General features: G+C 41.9%; 1 protein-coding gene across 1 annotated transcript in view; it reads left to right on the top strand.

Annotated features, from left to right (window-relative positions):
- Window positions 1–663: 663 nt before the first annotated feature.
- DCC (DCC netrin 1 receptor) overlaps window positions 664–22,445 on the top strand; it is a 566,817-nt gene continuing 545,035 nt past the window's right edge. Inside the window, exons 1-2 of the mRNA XM_054723604.1 lie at window positions 664–739; window positions 4,745–5,065. Of these exons, the coding sequence (XP_054579579.1) occupies window positions 664–739; window positions 4,745–5,065 (397 nt within the window). The remainder of the gene's footprint in view (window positions 740–4,744; window positions 5,066–22,445) is intronic.

Here is a 22,445-nt window from a genome sequence, read left to right on the forward strand (position 1 = left end):
TACTATTTGAGGGTTCAACAGAATGCCCACTGGCATCTTAAAAATAAAACCAAAACAGAGCAAAACAAAAACTTCTCCAGAAGGCTTTCTTCTGGATGAAATTCCTACCATTGTCACTCTAAATCCTCTGTAAAATTGTAAAGCAGCTCCATTTTGACCTTTCAAAAGCATTCTTCTATTGCTTTCCAAATTGTTTTTTTCCCCACCCACTTCCCAAGAGATCTCTACCCTCATCAAACCTACTAATGCCCAAATTCCAGCTGCAGCTTTTTGATCTACAGGCTCTACTTCTTTGTCATCTTCAATTTTATCATCTCTTTCTCTGTTCATACATTAAATTAGTGTAGTTGATTTCAGATTGATTCTTGGATGAAACAACTTGATATAATCATTTCATATTAAGATATGTATACTGGTAGGCAAAATGCCGCCAAGGAAAACTCTAAATTGAAGTCAGTGTAAGGTATTAGTGTTACAGAATTTACCAGGTGACAGAAGATCACACAGGAGTGCTTGGAGACACAGGAAAAAAACATTTATTTTCAGATGTTTCATATGTACCGGTACAGTGACTCAGGGGAGACTGTTTCTCTCCAAATCCCGAGCAAACCAATATGGGGGAAGCTTTCCCTTTATACCTTTTGGTTTCTTTGTCCCCCAAATATGGGTCATACTTACGGACCTTTCGCAGGCTTTGCAAAAAGCCCCGTGTGTTGGGATGGGGGTCATGAGACCACACGTAAGGGCCTGGCCTGATGCCAGTGCTGATAGCCCCGTCTGGTGGTTGTGTATTGTTCATGGTTTAAGGCCTCTCTAAAATGGGGGTAGTACTTAGGTCCATGGTCGGCAAACTGTGGCTCGCGAGCCACATGCGGTTCTTTGGGCCCTTGAGTGTGGCTCTTCCACAAAATACCATGGCCTGGGCGAGTCTATTTTGAAGAAGTGGCGTTAGAAGAAGTTTAAGTTTAAAAAATTTGGCTCTCCAAAGAAATTTCAATCGTTGTACTGCTGATATTTGGCTCTGTTGACTAATGAGTTTGCCGACTACTAACAGGTCTTCAAGGACCAGATCATTATAAAGGGGCAGTGACTAGACTATAGGCTAACAGGGATGTGCATTAGTTTACTGGGACCGATTCAGATTGCTAGCCCCCCAAAAATGTCTCATTTTCCCCCTCATTAGTGGGATGTTTTGGAAATACCTCCGCAGGGAGTGGAGACAGCTTGGTCTAACATGGGCTGACTCTTTGAAAGGGGAACAATTGGAGGCATATCTGTTATTTCCCAACAGATTCTATTCGCTTGGGTCCATCTTTTCTAAGAACTAAGTAATGCTTGTCACTCAAAGCAGCGAGGTATCTTTATTCCAGAGCCATATTTTCAAAATGTAATTGTTGAGGAATACACAGCTCATTCTACCAGCCAACTGCAAGGGTAATTGTATTGAAGAAAAGTTAATCTTTACTTAACTTGCCTAAATTATGACTCACAGCACTGAAAACTGTCATAACCTCCTTGTTTCAGATAAAGTGGAGTTTTTATTTGTGATAATGGGCACAGATGCTCGTTACCATGCTGTCATAAACAGCTGCGTTAAATGAGTTTTGTGTTCTCTGACATAAATAAGGTGTTCAACATGAGCTTGTTGTTAAAGATATCGTCCCCAGGAAGAGCAAAAGAGTAGTAAATGCTTCTCAATATAGTTGCCTGGTCTTGAATTCAAAATTTATGTCTACCTTATGAAGGCTACTTGTACAGAAATGGCAAGTATTGCTCTAGTAAAATGCCTTGCCATTCAATGTCACTAGAACTTCTTTCTGTTTCCTGTCCTTGGTGTATCTCAAGCTAGGCGTTTACTACCTTGCTTCTCTTCTTATAAATGAGATATCATGTGGACATGGGGGCGGCATTCACAGCAAACTCAGCCTGCATCTCAGTCAACTTAGAGCTGGGTTCCTTTGATGGATGCCTTCAACCCAGCCTGGTTGCTGGGTTGTGGTCCAAACTGGATGTTGAATTTAGCATTCAGGGGCCTTATTTTATAGATGAAGGAACTCATGTTATGAGGACTGAAAATATATATTTGGATCACAGACCTTTAAGTAATAAATCTAGGATCAAGCGCTAAACACTGTCTCCTAATTTCCTACTTTTCACTAGAATGGGTGGTAATACCTGGGTGAGCTACACTCTCAGGGACTGTGAGGAGAAGGAGCTTATTGGTCAGTGAGGGGGCCAGACTGTATCTTTTGGGATAGTTACCAATATCATTTATGGTGTCACAGAAAACCGGAGAAGAACCAAGCAACGCTTAGGCAGGCGTCCTAAACTACGGCCCGCGGGCCACATGCGGGTATTTTTGCCGTTTTGTTTTTTTACTTCAAAATAAGATATGTGCAGTGTGCATAGGAATTTGTTCATAGTTTTTTTAAAAACTATAGTCCGGCCCTCCAGCGGTCTGAGGGACAGTGAACTGGCCCCCTGTTTAAAAAGTTTGAGGACCCCTGGCTTAGAGTGATAGAGTTACATTTATTATTATTATTATTACGCACGGGCCCAGAGGAAAATGTCTCTGAAATTCTGGGCCCCAACATGGAGGAACTTTCCCTATTTATATGATTTTACCTTCTTTGTCTCCCAAATACAGGGTGTTTCCGGCCCCCTTTGCAAGTTCTTAAAGAGCCCTATGTGCTGGGGCCTTGAGACCTCAACCAAAGGCCTGGCCTGGTGCCAGCACTGATAACTTCCTCTGGGGAAGGTTTAATGGCCTCTCTAAAGTGAGAGTAGTCTTATTTTCCTTATTATTTAAGCAAGCAAGCATTTACAGAAGCCAAATAGCAGGGTTAAAATTTCAAACAGCAGTTTTTATATAAGATGGATGCTTCAAAGGTAGACTTACATGTTCACTGTTATTTTACAATTGATATTAATTTGACCAAAGTTCTAGCTGCTTTCTTTGGGTGAATGGCCTCATTGGATACAATGAGTGTATGAGGATGAATAATGCAGTTCATTGGGAAAGGCTCAACAGAAGGAATAAAATAACAGCCTTCAGATATATGGTTTAGGAAAATTTGGTGTGCAAGAGCATGCCATGGAGGAACAGTGAGAAGCTGTTCAGACTTACCTTCACTGGAAAGGGTGGTATACATGGCGAGGAGTACTTCTGTCCAATAGAACTAGTGTGGGTCAATCCCTTATGGGAGTATTGATGATAAGCAGTTTAGATGTGCTCCTTAAATGATAGAAAAATAAAAAGTTCATATAGAGTACGACAAAAAATTGTTCCCATTATAGAAAAATTATGGAAACTAATGAAGTTGGATTGTTATTCTGGGGGGAAAAAATAGAAGAAGACTAAAATATATTTTGGTGGGTATTTTTTAAATAAAATTAAATGCCTCTTCAAAAGTATAAAGGGCTCTTACAAAGAAATGTCTAGCTCCTCTGCATTTTCACACTAAGTGATTCAGGGGGGAAATGGGATTAAATAGAATCAAGAAAATTCAGTTAGAGTCTAAGAATGATTAAATATTGAAGACAAGATACCAAGGGGCACTGTAGAATCCCCTGCCCCCGGAGATGGTTAAAAATGAAATGGAAAGCAATTTAACTTGCATGATTTAGGTCTACACATGTCTGAGCAGAGGGTGAGCCCAATGACCCCCTGAAACACCCTCAAAGGCTTTGATTCTCCAAACAAGCATTCTGCCAAATGCCATGCTGTCAGCCCGAAAAGAATATTCTTTAGTTATACTGGTTCGACCCCCTCAGGTTTCTTACCTGACTTTCCATTCCTCCTGTTGATTTCTTACGCTCACTTATGTTTATGGGGGGATTCCAACTATACTATTCACTTAGGTTTTCTGGCTTTGAGCAACATTTGGATAGAAATTAGGATGCATCAGGGACTTGTGATTTAGGCGGTAGCTTTATTGACTTGTTTCTGCAAGTGGGATTACTTACCTGTTTTAAAAGCCACCTGAGCTTTGTTCTAAACAACATTCCCCACTCTGCTCAGAGATTTTTTTGTTGTTGTTATAAATAAAACACCCTGTCTGAGTGGATTTTTTTTTAAACGAATGGATACTATAATCAGAATGAAGAGATAGGAATAGTATCTGAAATCTAAGCTACTGTACTACTGCCCATTACTACTTTAAAATACCTAGATTTACTTGGAAAATTTTAGTTGATTCTGCCTAAATTTTCAAGTACTGACTGGTATGTGATGATGCCCATGCCTAGATTTGTATAAATCCTTAACTTTTCATATTATTACACTTTGGACCAATTCTTTCATTAATTATGGTTACTTTAATTGGGAATGTTTTTTGATTCTTTAATACCAAATCCTTGATTTTAAGTTTTAATTTATTCAGGGACATTTTTCAAAGAGTTTTAGAAAGAAAAAGCAGGGAAGCCCTAGCCAGTTTGACTTAGTGGACAGAACATCCGCCCAGGGACTGAACGGTCCCAGGTTCAATTCCTGGCCAAGGGTACCTACCTCCATTGCAGGCTCAGTCCCTGGCACGGGTTAGGGCGCAGGCGGAAGGCAGCCAATCCCTGTGTCTCTCTCACATTGATGTTTCTCTTGTCTCTCCCCCTCCCTTCCACTCTTTCCAAAAAATCAGTGGGAAAATACCCTTGGGTGATGGTTCACAACAGCAACAAAAAGGCAGGGATTTAAACTGGAAATCTCTTTGCGTAAATGAACTTCTTTCCCTGGTCTACCTTGTTCCAGGTTTCCAGATCAAGGCTTTCACGTCCCTCCACTTCCTGTCGGAGCCTTCGGATGCCATCACCATGCGGGGAGGAAACGTCCTCCTGAACTGCTCTGCGGAGTCAGACCGAGGAGTCCCGGCCATCAAGTGGAAGAAAGATGGCATCCCCCTGGCCTTGGGGATGGACGAAAGGAAGCAGCAACTGCCGAATGGGTCTCTGTTGATCCAGAACGTCCTGCACTCCCGGCACCATAAGCCGGACGAGGGGCTGTACCAGTGCGAGGCGTCCCTCGGAGATTCTGGGTCCATCATCAGTCGGACAGCAAAAGTCGCAGTAGCAGGTAAGCGCATCCTCCCTTCTCCTCCTCCTCTTCCTCCAGCTCTTCTTGTTCCTTACTGTTGAGGTAATAAAACAATCTTGGCAGAAACGATGTATATTTGTAAGAAAAAGGAAATATGTACACGTACTTACTCCCGCATGGTCTTGCCTTTTTTTTGTAAATTAATTTGGAAAGCAGTAGAAGGATCTCAACAATCAATGTAGCTTTCTGAGTTTTTTTGTTTTTTTTTTTCCCCAAAAAACAATGCCAGGCTCAAATTGATTTACTCTTTATGTGTACCAGAGGACATTTACTAATATAAAAATATTAGAAGAATAATTTTCCAATTAATTATGTTTTATGCCCTCACTAATGCTTCAATTTTGCAGATTTTCTGTTTTGTTGTTGTTTTTCCTTCAGAATTTTATTTTAATGATGATGGCTTTAGTTACAACATATAGATCTCCAAATATAAAAACTTTCATTAGTGCTTCCAAATATCTTAATGCTTGGTAATGCGTTGGCTCAATAACTGTGATTAGATGAACAGTATTTTTAAAAATTTATTCTAGATATTTTAAAGTGGTGTAGATCCCCCCAAAAAAAAACAAACAAAAAAAAAAAACAAAACAAAACCCAAAACAAGCGACCCAATACTGAATGTTCTGGAATCTATGGATATTGGTATTTCTGTCCCTCTTATTTTGGTTAGATGGCAGCTCATAATTATTTCTTTTGGCCTTTGCTGTGTTAGACCTATAGGAAGAAGAATCAAATTTTTACTCACTTCTGTAAAGACTTGGCTAAAAATTAAGCTTTGGTTAAAAGAAATTGTATAAGGTATATAGCCAGGCAACTTAATCTTGGCTGAAATAAATGTAGGTCTTCAAATGGATAAACAGGTTTGAAGGGCCACTTTCAAACTTAATCTTTGGTTATTGGTAAAAAGTTAAACCAATAGGCTGTTATTTGGTCGTTTTTTGTGGGTTTCCTTTCTCAGGTCCCATCTTACCTTATAATAGACAAATATGCAAATTGACCGTACCTTCGCTACGCCCAAGCCACGCCCACCCACCAAGCCACGCCCACCAACCACGCCCACCAGGAAACCGTTGCAGGGACGTTGGGATGTGGCGGAGCCCAAGGCCGGAAAGCCGCCCGAGGCTTTCCCGGCCTTGGGCACCAGCGGGGAGCCTGCGGCCGATCACAGGAAACCACTGGGGGTCGGCTCCTGCGATTGGTAGCAGGGACGCTGGGTGCGGCCGAGCCCAAGGCCACCGCCCGGGGCCAAGCCCCAACCCTGAAAGAAGGCAGAAGGCGGTGGCCACAGCCAAGGCCTGGGTCCCCAGTGCAGGCAGCCAGGTGAATGAAGGTCTATTGCACGAATCTTCGTGCAAACGGGCTACTAGTTTAGTCTATAACCTGGAAGACTTATGAGAATAAGGACTCATTTTCAGCAATCACATGCACTAGGGCAATCAGGCCGGAACAAGGCCTTCCCCATGCGCTCTCCTAGTGAAGGTGTGATGAAGTTGAAATCTGAAGGTGGTGATTTTGTCAGGTATAAAAATCTAGATTTCATAGAATACAATCAGTCCATAAATCCAGCTTCATGCCACTCTTTGGTGGCTCCCTTTCCCCATGAAGCACTCTCTTTCATATTCAGTTAAACCAGATTGAACTTGGGTGAAGGTGATCTGGTGGGCAGGGTCCTCACCTTAGGGATATAGTAGTTAACCATCCTGATTTAACCCCAACTGACCAGGATTTAGCACTTGAAAAGTCCCATGCCTGAGAACCCCTTATTCCGGGTCAACCTACCTAGTGATACCCCACCTGCTAAAACAGGGACAGACTGAAGCATGGATGCATAACATCCCCTTTACTCAGGAGACACAGAGGTGGCATCCTGACCATGGAAACTAAGGCTGTCAGCCACCTGGGACCTTTGAGGGATCGATGTCTGAAATTTCATCGGTGAGCATAAAGTGTGGAGGAGACTGAGAGAGTCTATGTGAATTATGGTTGATTAAAAGGAACAAGTACAGCAGTGCTGAGAATTAGATAAAAGCTGCTTTCTTCCCAGGGTTTTCCAAATGCAGTGGGAAGGGTGCATCTGATATTCTCTCATTTGAGAATCCCGGGACTCTCAGATCCCACCCAGCGGCCGCTCACAATGCTCAGGGGACCCTGCCACGTTGAATGAATTGGACTGGCATTCTGATGCCCTGTTCCAAAAGGCTGATGCATCTGTGCTGTTGATGAAAAGGGCCTGATATGTTGTGGTTTCCGTTTTTGTGCAATCTAGATTTACTTTTAACACGCTCTCTGTTTCAGTGTTGAAATGAAGAACAATTTCTTCCCTGTGAGATATTAAAATAAAGTGGCTTCGGCTTCCATATTCTGGGCCAGGATAGGCTGGCAGGTTCAGTCACTGAGTTACAATCTAATATTAGATTGTATCATTTCAAGGCAATAAGACTGTTCACGGTGTTTTAGACACTCACCGTGTTGTTTGGCAATACAGCATACATCAATGTTATGTCTGCCGAGCTTAAAATTGCCAAACTGCTGGAATGCACAGGGGACATATATCCTCCTCATAATAAAGACCACGGGCCTGATTTAATCTCATTTTTAAAGCATTAGCAGTCAGTAACCCGTCACCACTAAAAGGTGAAAAAATAAAAAGCAATAAAAAGAAAAACAAAAAACACCTGTTATCTACCCTCATGTGCAATGTAGACCCTATTTAATATAGTGCCCCTCTTCCATTTTGCTCTCTCCGAGTATCTTTTGATAAAAAGAAATGTGGCAAATGAAATCTGTTTGTAATCAATCAGCACATTTTATGCGATGATCTTGCCATGCACCATTCATCGTATTTCCTAGGAACCCACAAAGTGCTCTTTAAATTGGAGTGCACACTTGGCTCAAGGGAAGGGAGAGTAGGAAAGAAAAAGGAAGGGCTTCCACCCCATCCAACATCTTGTTACCTATCTCGGTGGTAACAAGCTATGGACTATTGGTATTCCTGGTAATTGTGAGTTCTATCAATCAGGAGTGCCAGGACTATTAAATCTCATGTGAAAGCAACTTGGCCAATCCTGGCTGGAACTTGGGACTTTTATTTGTATCCAGTTAACTCTTATATAAGACTAAAGGCCTGGTGCATGAAATTCATACACCGGGGGAGAGGGAGGAGAGCCTCAGCCCGGCCTGCACCCTCTCCAATCCGGGACATTGCTCTCGCGATCCGGGACCGCTGGCTCCTAACCGCTCACCTGCCTGCCTGCCTGATCGCCCCTAAGGCCTCTGCCTCCCGGCTTGATCGCCCCTAACCACGCTTTCCTGCTGGCCTAATTGCCTCTAACCACCCTTCCCTGACAGTCTGAATGCCCCTAACTGCTCCCCTGCCAGCTTGATCGCCCTGACAGCCTCTGCCTCTGCCCCTGCCCCTGCCACCATGGCTTTGTCCAGAAGGAGGACAGGACGACTGGAAGATGTCTGGTCGACCCGGTCTAATTAGCATATTACCCTTTTATTAGTATAGATAGTACAGCATTTCTCTGCCCAGATACCTCTGTTTAGCCCTCTAGACGAAGAACAGCTTGAGGAGAGAGGCAGGGTGGGACTTTATAAAGCTTCTCCTACTACTCTGTCCACCTAGCAAGGCATCGGGAATGTTTAGTAGTTGTTCAGTAGGCTTTGTCCTACAGGTGAAGACATGTGCTTTGGGATTATATGCCATAAGCAGAGAGGTTTTTATCAATGTCATCCTCATCCCCCTCAAACCCCTCCTCCTCCTCCACTTCTCCTTTTATATATATATATATATAGATAGATATTTTTTTTTTTTATTGATTTCAGAGAGGAAGGCAGAGGGAGAGAGAGATTGAAACATCAATAATGACAGGGAATCATTGATTGGCTGCCTTCTAAACACCCCCAGCTGGGATCAAGCCCGCATCCCAGGCATGTGCCCTTGACCGGAATCAAACCTGGGACCCTTCAGTCTGCAGGCCGACACTCTATCCACTGAGCCAAACCGGCAAGGGCTTCTCCTTTTTTAACGAACTTGCTGAAATTAAATTTACCTGTTTGTGCCCCTCTAAACATAATCTCCATGGCCTGAGTTGGAATACTTTAATTTATATCTCAGTAGTCTACAAATTAATGAATTATTGAGGTTCCCGGAATTGGAAGATGGCTGTGCTAGAATATTTATATGCTACTTTCAAAAAGGCATGTGCCAATTCCTATTAATTCCTAATTCGCAATATCAAGATGAGCTTGCATCTGCCAAGCACATCTTCCCTTCTCCAGATACTGCCAACTCTCTCAGCCTCTGGATTCTCTTATGTAAAACAGACGTAATAATAACCTACCTCCTGAGGCTGTGGTGATTTTTAAATAATATCTAGGCTGTAAAACATAGCAGATTGGATTGTCAAGCAATGACAACAGTAGTACAAACAGACATAATAATAGTTATTATTGTGTTATTACACTTATCTGGAAATGACAACTTTTAATATTTTCATGTGATGGTGTGAAACATTACTTTGGAATAAAACATATAGGCTACAAATCATGAGCCATAAATATTGTCACTTTGCCTCAGATATCTGCTGCCTTTGTAATCTGTAAACACAACTGGCAAACCTGACTTTAGTTCTCAAAGTAGAATCTATGCAGTGTGTTGGCAAGCAGTGCCAAAATTTATTTGAAAGATTCATTTTTCACAAATTGATCTATTATATTGGAGCCAATATACTTCGCACTGGTCAGACCAAGAGTTCTAGATCAAGCAAGTGCTGCTATCATTTCAGAAAAAAAATGCTGAGAAATATTCTCAACCGGACCTCCTTAATGCCTTTGAACTGAATGATTTATGAAAGCTGAGGTCTTGGGAGTTAGTTGGTCTAGACTAGGAATGTAACATAACCCCCTCTCCTCCAGGACAAAAAAGGAAAAGAAAAGAAAAAAGCAATGCCAGTGTGTAAGAAAACCAGATCAATTCAGAGCTCCTCTGAATAGTCATGACAGTACTATCTCATTCATTTTTATCACCACTCATTCACCATCTATCATAGGTAGGTTCTTCTTGTGTTAATTTGTAAGCATTTAAATCTGGAATATTAAAACCAATGACTTGATTTTTTAATAGCAATTTCCTCTTTGCACAGTACAGTCACATGCATTATCTCATAATGTTAAAAAAAAGTCTGTGATATAGGTAACCAAATTGACAGAGAACAAACTGAAGGTATGTATTGATATTCTACAGGCGGAGACAGGAAAGCAAGTCCTCTAACTCTGTCACGTTCTTATTCCCTTATCACTTTGCTTCTCAATCTAAGGACGTGATTTAAGGACACTGAATAGTTTCTCACATAGTCTTTTATGTTTAATCAATTGAACTCTCTGAAATATAAACTAAGGGGAAATAAAAATAATAAATAATAATAATAATGATAATAATAATAATAATTGATTTTTATTTATTTAGTCCCATGAAAATATCACCTCTTATTAAAATAAGCTTATAAATAGGTGTAGGGGAGGAAAATTTTTTTCTTTCATTCTTTAGGTTCTTTGACTGATCTAATAATTAAATTGACATAATACAGATTAACAGAAGAAAAACAAATTTAATTCCATATGTAAGGAAGCCCCATAAAAATATGAAACCTCAGGATAGTCAGGCAATTGAGACTAGTGTGCTATTTATGCTAAAGAATAAGATAAGGATCTGAGGCTTCAAAGGTGAGGAGAGTAATTCACAAGATGATAAGAAAAGCAGAAATTTGGTAATTGGATGTCTGCCTTGCCAAACAGATAGGTCATACAGATAAAAAGTTATTTCTGATAATAGCTCTCTTTCTGGGCCACAAGCCCTATCAAAATTCTTTTAAGTGGTTAAGGAAGAAGTAAACTATTTTCTTATTTGCCTTCAGTTCAAAATAATCCATTGGCCACTGGGACACATTTTGGGGTAACAAATTCTGATCCCCTTCATAGTCTTTCTAAGGCAAGATTTTGATTTTCTTTTATGTTTGTGTTTTTATAATAAAGGCCAAGTTTGCATTTTTTTTCATTTATTTCTTGAAAATCAAGAAGATAAAGACCAACTAAATTGCCTTTACTTGAGTTGCTATTTTATTCAGCAGCATATTTTTTTTCTTCCCTATTACAATAGATGTTTCAAGATGCAAATTGTGGCATTCTGCTTTTAAATAACACAGGCATTATAATTAAAATTCCCTTGTGTTTTTAAAAAATAATTAGTTACTTGAGGAGTTGTTTCAATGTATTCCCTTCCAGAATGCCTCCCATTCAAATGAGTTATGAAATAATTAGTGAAAGCATACTATGGTGAGAGAAGCTGGAATCGCCTCAGTAGAATGGAGCATTTTGTGAAATGATAACCTGACCTTTACGTTTTTACTTAAAAGGAAACAGAAAAACAAGCTTGTATTAAGAGAAGGGAGAATAAACTACACTGCCTCGGGTCACTCAAATGTTATACAGTATAAAGGAAACAGCAGGAGAAACGTTCATATTCCTTTTCTCTCCAAGAACAAATATGAGAATCTTGCCTAGAAGGTCAAGTTCACCCAGGGAAGCAGTTTGGAAAATGTATCCCAGGGCCTTTGAATATTCTCAGAATTCTGTTTTGGGAAGGTTCTGTTACAGAGCAAAGCTTTTCATTTTAAACAGATAGGGATATTATTTATTCTCAAACAATAAGCAAGAATTTAACAATTTTTTATTTAACAATTTAATATAAATGGTTCTGTCTCCATAATTCTTAATGGTCTTAATTATCTCCACTTTGCTAAATGTTCCTATTGTTTTGTAGTTAAAACAGGAGAGAGAAAGAAACTGTAAGAAAGAAATGCGGTGTTATAAGTAATGTGTATGTGTTTTAATCTTATAATTTTTATTTAATTTGATTGTCAAATAAAACTGGGATAATCACTAATATTACCCCAAAGCCCACTTACTTGCGCACTCCCACACCCTCAAGTTAAAGAATTGCATTTTTAAAAGTAGGTTTTTAGTTGCCCCCTTCCTAAGTCAATTAACTCTGCAGTAAAATTAACATAGAAGTATATTCCTAAAAATAATGCAGAGTGAAAAGACATCATCTACATTATAAAAATTGCAAAAGAGAATTTGACAGGGCTTTTTATAGTAGAAACATCAACAAAATAACTTTTAAAAAATCTTTCAACCTTCCATTTCCTTTTCTTTGTTATGAATTCTAATTTATGTGGCAATGGAAATAGGTAATTACTCACTCTAAAAAATCAGTATTTTAAGAGCATTGTTCTTTTGTTCAACCCTTAAGCTAGCTACAGTGTGATTTTTGCAGGTACTGTAATTTAAATGGAGTAACCAAAAACTCTCTTGAATTTTAGAAGATCCCTTTGTAATACAAAAGCTTGATTTATATATATATATATATATATATATATATATATATATATGTGTGTGTGTGTGTGTGTGTGTGTGTGTGTGTGTGTGTGTGTCAGGCTAACAAAGACTTAAATCAGAATAAGTAGATAGATCAGGTGACATAATTATAAATCTCTGATGAAAGTATGGCTGTTAATAAATTTAATAATTCATTTTTACTTTTAGGAGCCCATCTCTGGCCCTGACTTTTCCTATTATTATGTTTTTTTATTTAAAATGTCTATGCTAAAATTTATTATTTAAGTTTAATATTGTCTAAAGACCTTTGAATTAAGATATTTGTGTCATGTACAAAATTTTCCTATAAAGCAAGGACACATTTAAGTTTAGGGGATATTCTAGAAAGTAAGTTAGAATAAGAAGGCACGTGGGGAGCAGATAAACCCCCCTCTTGGCTGCACCACCTTAACCACACCCCTGGCTTCTGTAATCTCCCTGGCTTCTTGGCAGATTGGCAGTGAGAAGCAGGGGAGGGGGAGGGCTACCTGTGTGCTCACTGGGCACTCTGCCTGATTTCTGCCATAACAAGAAGAAATCATGGAAAATCTTATGTATATAGTTCCTATATCATAAAACGTTTTCTGTCAGGATCAGTATTTATAGATGAAAGTACTGAATATCATTAGTGAAAACATTTACTCATCTTCCTTTAAGAAGTTATTATCTTTTAATAGTCTAGTTTTATACTTATAATGGACTAGAGGCCCAGTACACGAAATTCGTGCACCGGGGGAGAGGGTGTCCCTCAGCCCAGCCTGCACCCTCTCCAATATGGGACCCCTGGAGGGATGTCCGACTGCCCGTTTAGGCCCGATCCCGGTGGGCAGTCATACATCCCTCTCGGGATTGGCCCTAAACGGGCAGTTGGACATCCCTCTCACAATCCAGGATTGCTGGCTCCCAACTGCTCACCTGCCTGTCTTTCTGATTGCCCCTAACCACTTCTGCCTGCCAGCCTGATCATCCCCTAACCATGCCCTGCCAGCCTGATTGATGTCTAACTGCTCCCCTACCAGCCTGTTTGCCCCTATTTTCCCTCCCCTGCAGGCCTGTTCACCCCTAACTGCCCTCCCCTGCAATCCTGGTCACCCCTAACTGCCCTTCCCTGCAGGCCTGGTCCCCCCTAAATACTCTCCCCTGCAGGCCTGGGTCCCCTCCCCCCAACTGTCCTTCCCTGCAGGCCCGGTCACCCCCAACTTCCCTCCTCTGCCAGCCTCGTCACTCCAAACTGCCCTCCCCTGCAGGCTTGATCACCCCCAACTGCCCTCCCTTGCAGGCCTGGTCCTTCCCAACAGCCCTCCCCTGCTGGCCATCTTGTGGTGGCCATCTTGTGTCCACATGGGGGCAGGATCTTTGACCACATGGGGGCAGCCATCTTGTGTGTTGGAGTGATAGTCAATCTGCATATTACTCTTTTATTAGATGGGATAGAGACCTGGTGCACAGGTGGGGGCCAGTTGGTTTGCCCTGAAGGGTGTCCCGAATCAGGGTGGGGGTTCCCTTGGGGCATGGGACAGCCTGGGAGAGGGGCCTGTGGTGGTTTGCAGGCCGGCCACGCCCCCCGGTGACCCAAGTGGAGGCCCTGGTATCTGGGATTTATTTATCTTCTACAATTGAAACTTTGTAGCCTGGAGTAGAGGCCTAGGCCGGCCAGGGCTGCAGAAGCTTGGCTTCTTCCATCGCTGGGGGCAACCCTAGCCTCCTGCTATCTCCAGCTCTGTGGCTGTCGCCATTTTTGTTGAGATTTATTTATCTTCTATCATTGAAACTTTGTAGCATTGAGTGGAGGCCTAGGCCTGTAAGGGCAGGAGGAAAGCTTGGCTTCCTCCATTGCCGGAGAAACCCAAGCCTCCCTCCTGCTCGCTCCATGGCCGCAGCCAACTTGGTTGGGTTTATTTGCACATTTGCTCCTGATTGGCTTGTGGGCGTGGCTTGTGGGCGTAGCAGAGGTACGGTCAATTTGCATATTACTCTTTTATTAGATAGGTTATATATTTGATAATTAGCAGTGTAATATATTGGTCACTTCTCCCATAATGGCTAATTAAATATGTCTACTGTTAAAAATCAAAATTTAGCTGAGTAAATTTGAGGATCTAGTGCTTCATTCAAAGATTCATAATGGATCAACATCATAGATAGCAAAGAAAAAGGAGCTCCAAGGAGCTGTACTAAATGGCAGGGTTTTTTAGAGAAAGGGGTGGAGCAACCAGCCAGGAGTGGAGAATTTCAGGCCCTGTCCTACTCCCTTAGGAAGAGGTAGGGAGTCCTTATCAGAAGATGACCTCACTAGTGCTGACCAGGAAATTCCTTTCCGCTGGCTAAAGGTTACATTCCTGGGAGAGGCTGACACTGCAATTACTTTAGATATAAAGTGTTGGTTGTGTTGGTTTGTTGACTTGGGGCTTAGCACAAGTGACTCCATTTGGGCTTCTTTTTTTTTTTTTTAACACTATTATTCTTAAGAGGTGAGAATTAAAATAAATCAGAGTTGATTCCTACTGAATAGGTAGCCATTGAGATACATGAAGGAGCCAAATATTCTTGATGTAGAAAATAACTTGTTTTGAACTTTGAGTCATGAGTTTAGCATAAAACAACAATGAAAAATGTTTCGGATACCAAATAAATAATCACAGTAGGTCTCAAAGCTATTGCCTCATTTCACAGTATAATAAGAATTATATATACATATACATATATATATATATATATATATATATATATATATATATATATGTAGATTAGAGGCCCAGTGCAGGCAGGACATTCGTGCGCTAGGGTGGAGAGGGGGTCCCTCAGCCCATCCTGTGCCCTCTCACAGTCTGGGAGCCCTCGGGGGATGTCCGACAGTCGGACATCCTTAGCGCTGCCGCGGAAGCAGGAGAGGCTCCCACCACCATTGCTGTGCTCGCCAGCTGTGAGCCTGGCTCAGGGCTTCTGACTGAATAGTGCTTCCCCTATGAGAGCTCACTGACCACCAGGGTGCAGCTCCTGTGTTGAGCGTCTGCCCCCTAGTGGTCAGTGCACATCATAGTGACTGATTGGTCTGCTGTTCAGTCGATTTGCATATTAGGTTTTTATTATATAGGATAAATATATTTATTATTATATTTATTATATTACAATAATATATATATATACATATATACCTATATATATTGTATATATATGTATGTATGTATGTATGTATGTATATATATATTTTTTTTTTGAAAGTTCTTTGGAGACTTTCTATTAAAAGACAAAACCTAATAATGCCTTAGCCCTAGAAGACAAAGTCACATTGGAAAACCATCCAAAACATCCTAGAAGCAGCCCTTTTGTGTCCACAATCCATCACAGATTCTTAACTGGGGCTTGTTTTTAAATGTTATGCAGATATGGGAACACCTGCTCTAACTGGACCTTATAGAGCTTCAGGGCTGTGATATTATGATTTATAATAAGAAATACATATATAGTTTTCATTCTATTTCTGGCATGGAGCTCCTAAAACCCTTGAAATTTCTTAAGTGCTGAGAGTGATAAGGTGTCTTTTTGTTAATTAGGTGACTTTTGGACCCCATTGAAGAATGGGGGCTAGTTGCCAGGGGAAACAACCATGTGATTAAAGGGCAGGAACTTTCAGGCCACCCATGACCTCCATCAAGGTCCAAGGGGAAGGAGGTTGAATCAATCACCAGTATTCAATAATATAATTAATCATGTCTTTGTAATGAAGCCTCCATAAAGAAAGCAAAAAAAAAAAAAAAGGAGGGGGGATATGAGAGCTTCCTGTCGATGAATCAGTGGAGGCGCTGGGAGAGAACTGTGCCTGTACCCAAGGGCATTCCTTGCTCTTTGCAGCTCTTCCACCTGCTCTTCCTGAGCTGTATCATTTTATAATAAACCAGTGACCTAGTAAGTAAAATGTTTCTCTGCGTTCTGTGATCCGCTCTAGCACATTAATCAAACTCAAGGAGTACCTGGGAACCAGTAGATCAGAGTGCTGGGGATGTGATGGTGGAGGCATTCCCGTGGGACTGAGCCCTTACCCTGTGGGGTCTGCCAGTTGTTAGGATTGAGTAGAATTGTAAGGACACACAGTTGGTGTGCAGAGGATTGTTGCTGGTGTCGAATCCTCTTCTATCATACTTGTGAATTGGGTCCAGGAACCCAAAATAGGGGCTCTCATTTCGGGAGAGTGGTGAAGTGCTGGGGTGCTATGCGTAACTCAGAATTTAGGGAGCTCAGGTCAGAGCAATTGCATCTAAACAGTGTGATAGATATAGGCAGAGGTGGGGGATGTGTGTGTGTGTCAGAGAATCTGTATTCTATTGTCTGCGTATTTCCCATTATGATCTTCAAACAATTGGATTTACATTATCTCTATATACTAACCTAGGTCACCCACAGATATTTAGACATAAATACAGAGCATGCACACACACAAACACACACTCTCACACACCTTTCCTTTAGATGACTTTCTAAGCCTCTAGGTCTTAAATCTGATGAAGAATAGCACAGTCATAAAAATCTACTGTGTGATTTGTAACCCCTTTACTTTTCTTGTTATATTATACACATTGTTAAAAATTGCAACAAAAAAAAAAGATACCAAAAAAAAAAAAAATTGGTTCTATTGTAACCCTGAAGCTTTACCACCTTTAAAAAGGGCTGCACACGAGGGTTTCATTTGCTAATATTTCACCTGGAGGATTTCACCAAGTAGGAGTCTAGTTAAGAAAGTGTGTTGAAGATTAGTAAAGCCGATACAGCTTCACCATTAAGTTTCAGTGCTGGTTGATTTTATTGGATGAGATTTTTGTGGTCCCTCTTGCAAGGAGAATTCATCTCCGGAGACAGAAACATGACATAAAACATAATTAGTATGATCCAACCACTGCTTCCAGGGGCATCCTTTGGGTCCCACGGGGCGTTGGACACTTCATGAGTGAATATTGTAGCTATTTCTCTAAAGTTATTCTCGTTGACTATCAGCCCAGGAGGAGCCTGGGTTTGGAAGATGTAGCTCTAGATAAAGTTAATCTTCCCTTTAACCTCGCGCCTCCCCCCACCCCCACATAAAGATGCACATTGCACATACCTGGGATTTGTCTATTGGTTTTTTATTAAGAAATAGTTCAACTACAGTTAAAAATCACCCTTTGAAAGTGTATCATCCACTCAGTATATTCATGAAATCATCACTTTTTAACTCAAATATTTTTGTCACTTCCTTTCTCCTCTCCCCTTATGCCCTGTTGACCACGAATCTGCTTTCTGTCTTTGTTTGTTTTTTTTCTTTTCTTTTTTCCATTGATTTCCAGAGAGAGCAGAAGGGAGGGAGGGGGGGAAAGAGAGAGAAATATCGATGTGAGAGAGACACACCAACTGGTTGCTTCCCATACACACACACACCGGGGCTGGGAACCCGCAACTAAGGGATGTGCCTTTGGGCCATGGACCAACGCTCTAACCACTGAGTGAAACCGGCCAGGGTTTTTATGGTTTCTTTTTAACATAAACAATATGATATGATTATCCTGTGGATACTCTGTAGCTTGCTTTTTCACTTAATGATATAACTTTAAAAATGTTTTTACTATTTGTTCTTACAAGTCAGTTTCATATTTTAAATTGCATAGTATATTATGGCTTATACTGGTATTCATATATTGATAGGTATTTGGTTTGTGTCTTTTATTTTTCTTTTGTTAAGAATGCCTTAATGTATCTTCCTGTATTTAGCAGATACTCTTTTGTGCTTATCTTTTACTAGAGGCCCGTTGCATGAAATTCGTGCAAGAGTAGGCCTTCCTTCCCCCAGCTGCTGGCACTGGCTTCCCTCTGGCACCCAAGACCCAGGCTTCCCTTGCAGGCCCATCTTCCTCCAGAAGGTCATCTGGAAGGATGTCCGGAAGGATGTCCGGTCTTATTAGCATATTACTCTTTTATTATTAAGGACAAGTTCTCTTACACCTAATGATGTAATTACTGATTCAAAGAGTATCAGTACTTTAATAGACACTAGTAGATTCAAGAACATAAAGTTAGCCTAGCCCTAAACCTCAATGTCAGCATTTGATTTACTGCCATTGACCAAGCAAATACATCTGGCTTCTCCTTAGCTTATAATATCACTGAGGTCTATTGCTTATTCCAATAGAGCAGTAATGAGTTGACATTGTTAATAAACAGCCACCATGCTTGCCTCCCTTGAGAGAATCTTATATACAGAAGCCTAGAAGGAAACATCTCACATGTTCTAGAATTTCCCTGTACTGACATGTGTGTTTCCTGCTTTCCGTGGAAGGAGGCTTCTAAGAAGTAGGTGTCACTCCATGAAATGCCTTGGGGTTGATGTTACCCTTAAGTCCAAACAGTACTCCCCAGGTGTTAGATAAACTATCAAAATGGCATTTGGGCCCAGCCAGTGTGGCTCAGTTGGTTGAACGGCATCCCATGCACCAAGAGGTCACCAGTTTAATTCCCATTCAGGGCACATGTCTGGGTTGCAGGCTCAATCCCCAGTAGGGGGGTGCAGGAAGCAGCCTATGGATTTATAAAAAACAACAACAAAAAATAGCATTTGCTGAAGATAAATAACTCATGCTTAGCAAAGGGCCTGAGACTTAGAAACAGCTCAATAAATGAGGAACAAGAGAATTAGGGTAGTATTAAAGACATCTGCCTAACAATGTATTTGCCCAGTCAAAGTCTATCCGAATTCTACAGGTTAAGAAGAAGCCGGAGCTAGGTACCCTGTAAGCAAACAGGACAAGAGCAGCCCTTGCAGAAGCCCTCTTTTCCTGGGTGGGCACATACGTCTTCGTGCCCTGCAGGCTCTGTGACTGTCCGGCCTGCTTCCCATCCAGAGTCTTGTCTTCCACATCCAGATGGCCCCGTGCAAACATGTCTGGTGGTTTGTGCCTGTTTAAGGCTCTTAGCACCGACACTGTAGAATCAACACCCCTTCCTGAAGGATCAATAATGACTACACTAAAAGTATCTGGGTAATATTCAGGGACTTGGTTTTATTTTTGACGATAATTCTTTTAATTCTCACTTAGAAGAAGTCTGAATGGTGTTTGTTGTGGTTTTGAAGAGCTCTCTCAGGACCAGCAAACCTTGGGACTCTTCCTTTTTCTGGGAAGGCATGTGTACTGCAGATTGGCCGGTTACCCCAGTTGACCTTCAGCATATCATGAATGTAAATGGTCATTAAAGATACAGAAAATGTCACTGAGGTTAAAAGAGTTATGTTAATGATCTGACTTGGATTAACAGCTATGCTTTCATATAAATCTTGAATATTTGTAATAGATTTAGACAACTACCCCCCATTTCATGCTTGTTGCTTCCTTCTGTTCAGAGATGTAAGCTGTCATACTATTTTGCCATAGATTTTAAATGTTTCCTCCAACAATAATATATTTTTTCTAAGTTTCTCCCCCCTCCCTCCTATTTGTATAAATATCTACAGTAGGAATGTTCCTCTTTAACAGAAAAAAAGGTTTTTTGAAAGGCTCTCAGAAAATATTTTAATGACCAGCATTATTTAGGTTGCCTGTGTAGCTATGTAGTATATAATCTCAGTCCTCTCTCCATGAGAACGCATACAACTTAACATGTCTTTCAAAAACGTGAATAAGGTTACAAGATAATGCTGCCACTGTCATCATGGCCATGCGTTGGGAAGGGAAGGTGAGTGTGAAGCTGGGAATGTGCCTGTTCGGCCCAGTGACAATAAGAAGGATGTTTATGAATGAAATAGCCCCACACACGGCATTACGCTCTGGAGGAGGCAAGCAATTTGGTGAAGTGAAGGGTGGTAAATGTTTTAATTTTCTCCTATGCCAGTAAAATCTTGTAAAACACGGTGACATATTAAATTTCTCATACTAGAAGGGCTCCCGCAGCCTGTCAACATTTTCATTATAAACTCCATTTCCAGAGCTTTATAACTCAGCTTTAAGAATTCACTCTGGTCTGACATTTGAAGTGCAAGGTCTTACCTGGGGAACACGTGTTTCACATGTTTGAGACATTATGAGTTTATCCATTTCTCAGTGTGTAATCAGTAACCTTCTCATCCTTTCTCACTTGGCTCTGTGTCTCAGAAATGGGAGGCAGATGGCTTACCTATGGTAGGTCACCGGTGGTGGTGGTGGTGGTGGTGGGCGGGACAATCTACAGTCATGGTCAGCACAGGTCCGGGCTGGTGATTTAATCACTGAGACTCACGTTCACACTAACCACTCACCTCATTGTACAAAAAGCAGGAAGAGCTCTGCCCTGCCCTCAACATTTTAGACTAGACTGCTATCCAGGGAGTATTTTAGGCCAAATCTCTGCAGAGAAGACCTGGACCGCCTGGAAAATTCTTAGTCCCCAGGCTGTTTATTTCACATTCATATTATTTTGTGGACTAGAGGCCCGGTGCACGAAATTCGTGCTTGGGGTCCCTTAGCCCTACCTGCACCCTTTACAATCCAGGAGCTCTCAGAGGTTATCCTACTGATGGCTTAGGCCCACTCCCATGGTTCTCTGCTCTCTGAGGGGCCTGGAGGTTTCCCTGCAGCCATGGAGATGAAGCCCCCATGCCCTGCTGTCGCTCTCTGCCTGCTGCCGCCATGTGCCATGTGAAGGAAGCCCAATGCCCTGCAGTGTGCTCTGTCTGCCAGGCCTGGGGGCTTCCCAGACATGGACACACTAAGGAAGCCCCCATGCCCTGTTGTCTAGGCTCTGTCTGCAGGGCCTGGGAGTGTTCCCACCGCCACTGCCCACTAAGGAAACCCCCAATCCCTGCTGTCTGGGCTCTGTCTGCCATGTCTGGGGACTTCCCTGCCACTGCCCCACTAAGGAAGCCGCCAGGCCCAGCTTTGCAGGGCCTGGCGGCTTCCCAATTGCTGCGGCGACAGGCCCTGCTCCTCCACCGGCTCCGTGGGCACAGGGCCTGGCAGTTTCTCCATCGCCACGGTGACAGGCCCTGCTCCTCCTCCGGCTCCATGGGCACAGGGCCTGGCGGCTTCCCCATCGCCGCGGCGACAGGCCCTGCTCCTCCTCCAGCTCCGTGGGATCAGGGCCTGGCAGCTTCCCGCTGCTGCAGCACTAAGGAAACAACCATGCCCTGCTCTCAGTGCTCTGTTTGCTGGTGGGACAGGCCAGACACTCCAGCAGTGGGGCTGAGGGGACTGGGCGCCGCCATCTTGTGGGTATGGGGGCCGCCATTTTTGTCACAGAGTGATGCCTAATTTGCATATTACTCTATTATTAGATAGGATGGTGTGAGATCTTTTGCTAAAGCTTCATTCCATTCATTCTAATCTTGCTGGGTTTTGGCTAAGTCTTCTTTGTGAGTGTGTGTGTGTGTGTGTGTGTGTGTGTGTGTGTATTTATGTGTATGTTCTTGCTGTCCTCTTTAGCACTCAGTAGGTTTTCAGTCAATATTATTTAATCATACAGACATCCTTTTTACACTTTGAAATGTCCGCAGTTATCTCTGAAGGAATTACTTTTTGAAAAATAATAAGGAAAGAACAAAGAAGAAACAGAAGAGAAAAATGCATGTTGCCTTTTGGCCATCAGGCCTTGCAATGTCTTGAGGACTGACTACTTAGCATTGCTTCCCAAAAAGGAGCAACCATAGGCCCTGTAGAAGTGGAGAACCCTCAGTAAAAGGGGTGGTGTCAAGTCTTCGGGTCTAGGTTGTTTCCGAGCATTCTAGGAAATCACCACTTCCTGGTATATATATCCAGCATTATCCCAAGTCTACTTGATTGCAGCAACTATCAAATTCACCTTAAAATGTGAGAAGCATCTAGTGTTTAATCCCAGCACTTGTATTTACTGTGTGAGGACAAACTCTGTGCCAGTTATCTAAAAACATCATTTGCTGCCCCTTACAACCACCTGGCATGAAATGGCT

This window comes from Eptesicus fuscus, chromosome 12, assembly GCF_027574615.1.
Source record: "Eptesicus fuscus isolate TK198812 chromosome 12, DD_ASM_mEF_20220401, whole genome shotgun sequence".
In the NCBI taxonomy this organism is placed as follows: Eukaryota; Metazoa; Chordata; class Mammalia; order Chiroptera; family Vespertilionidae; genus Eptesicus; species Eptesicus fuscus.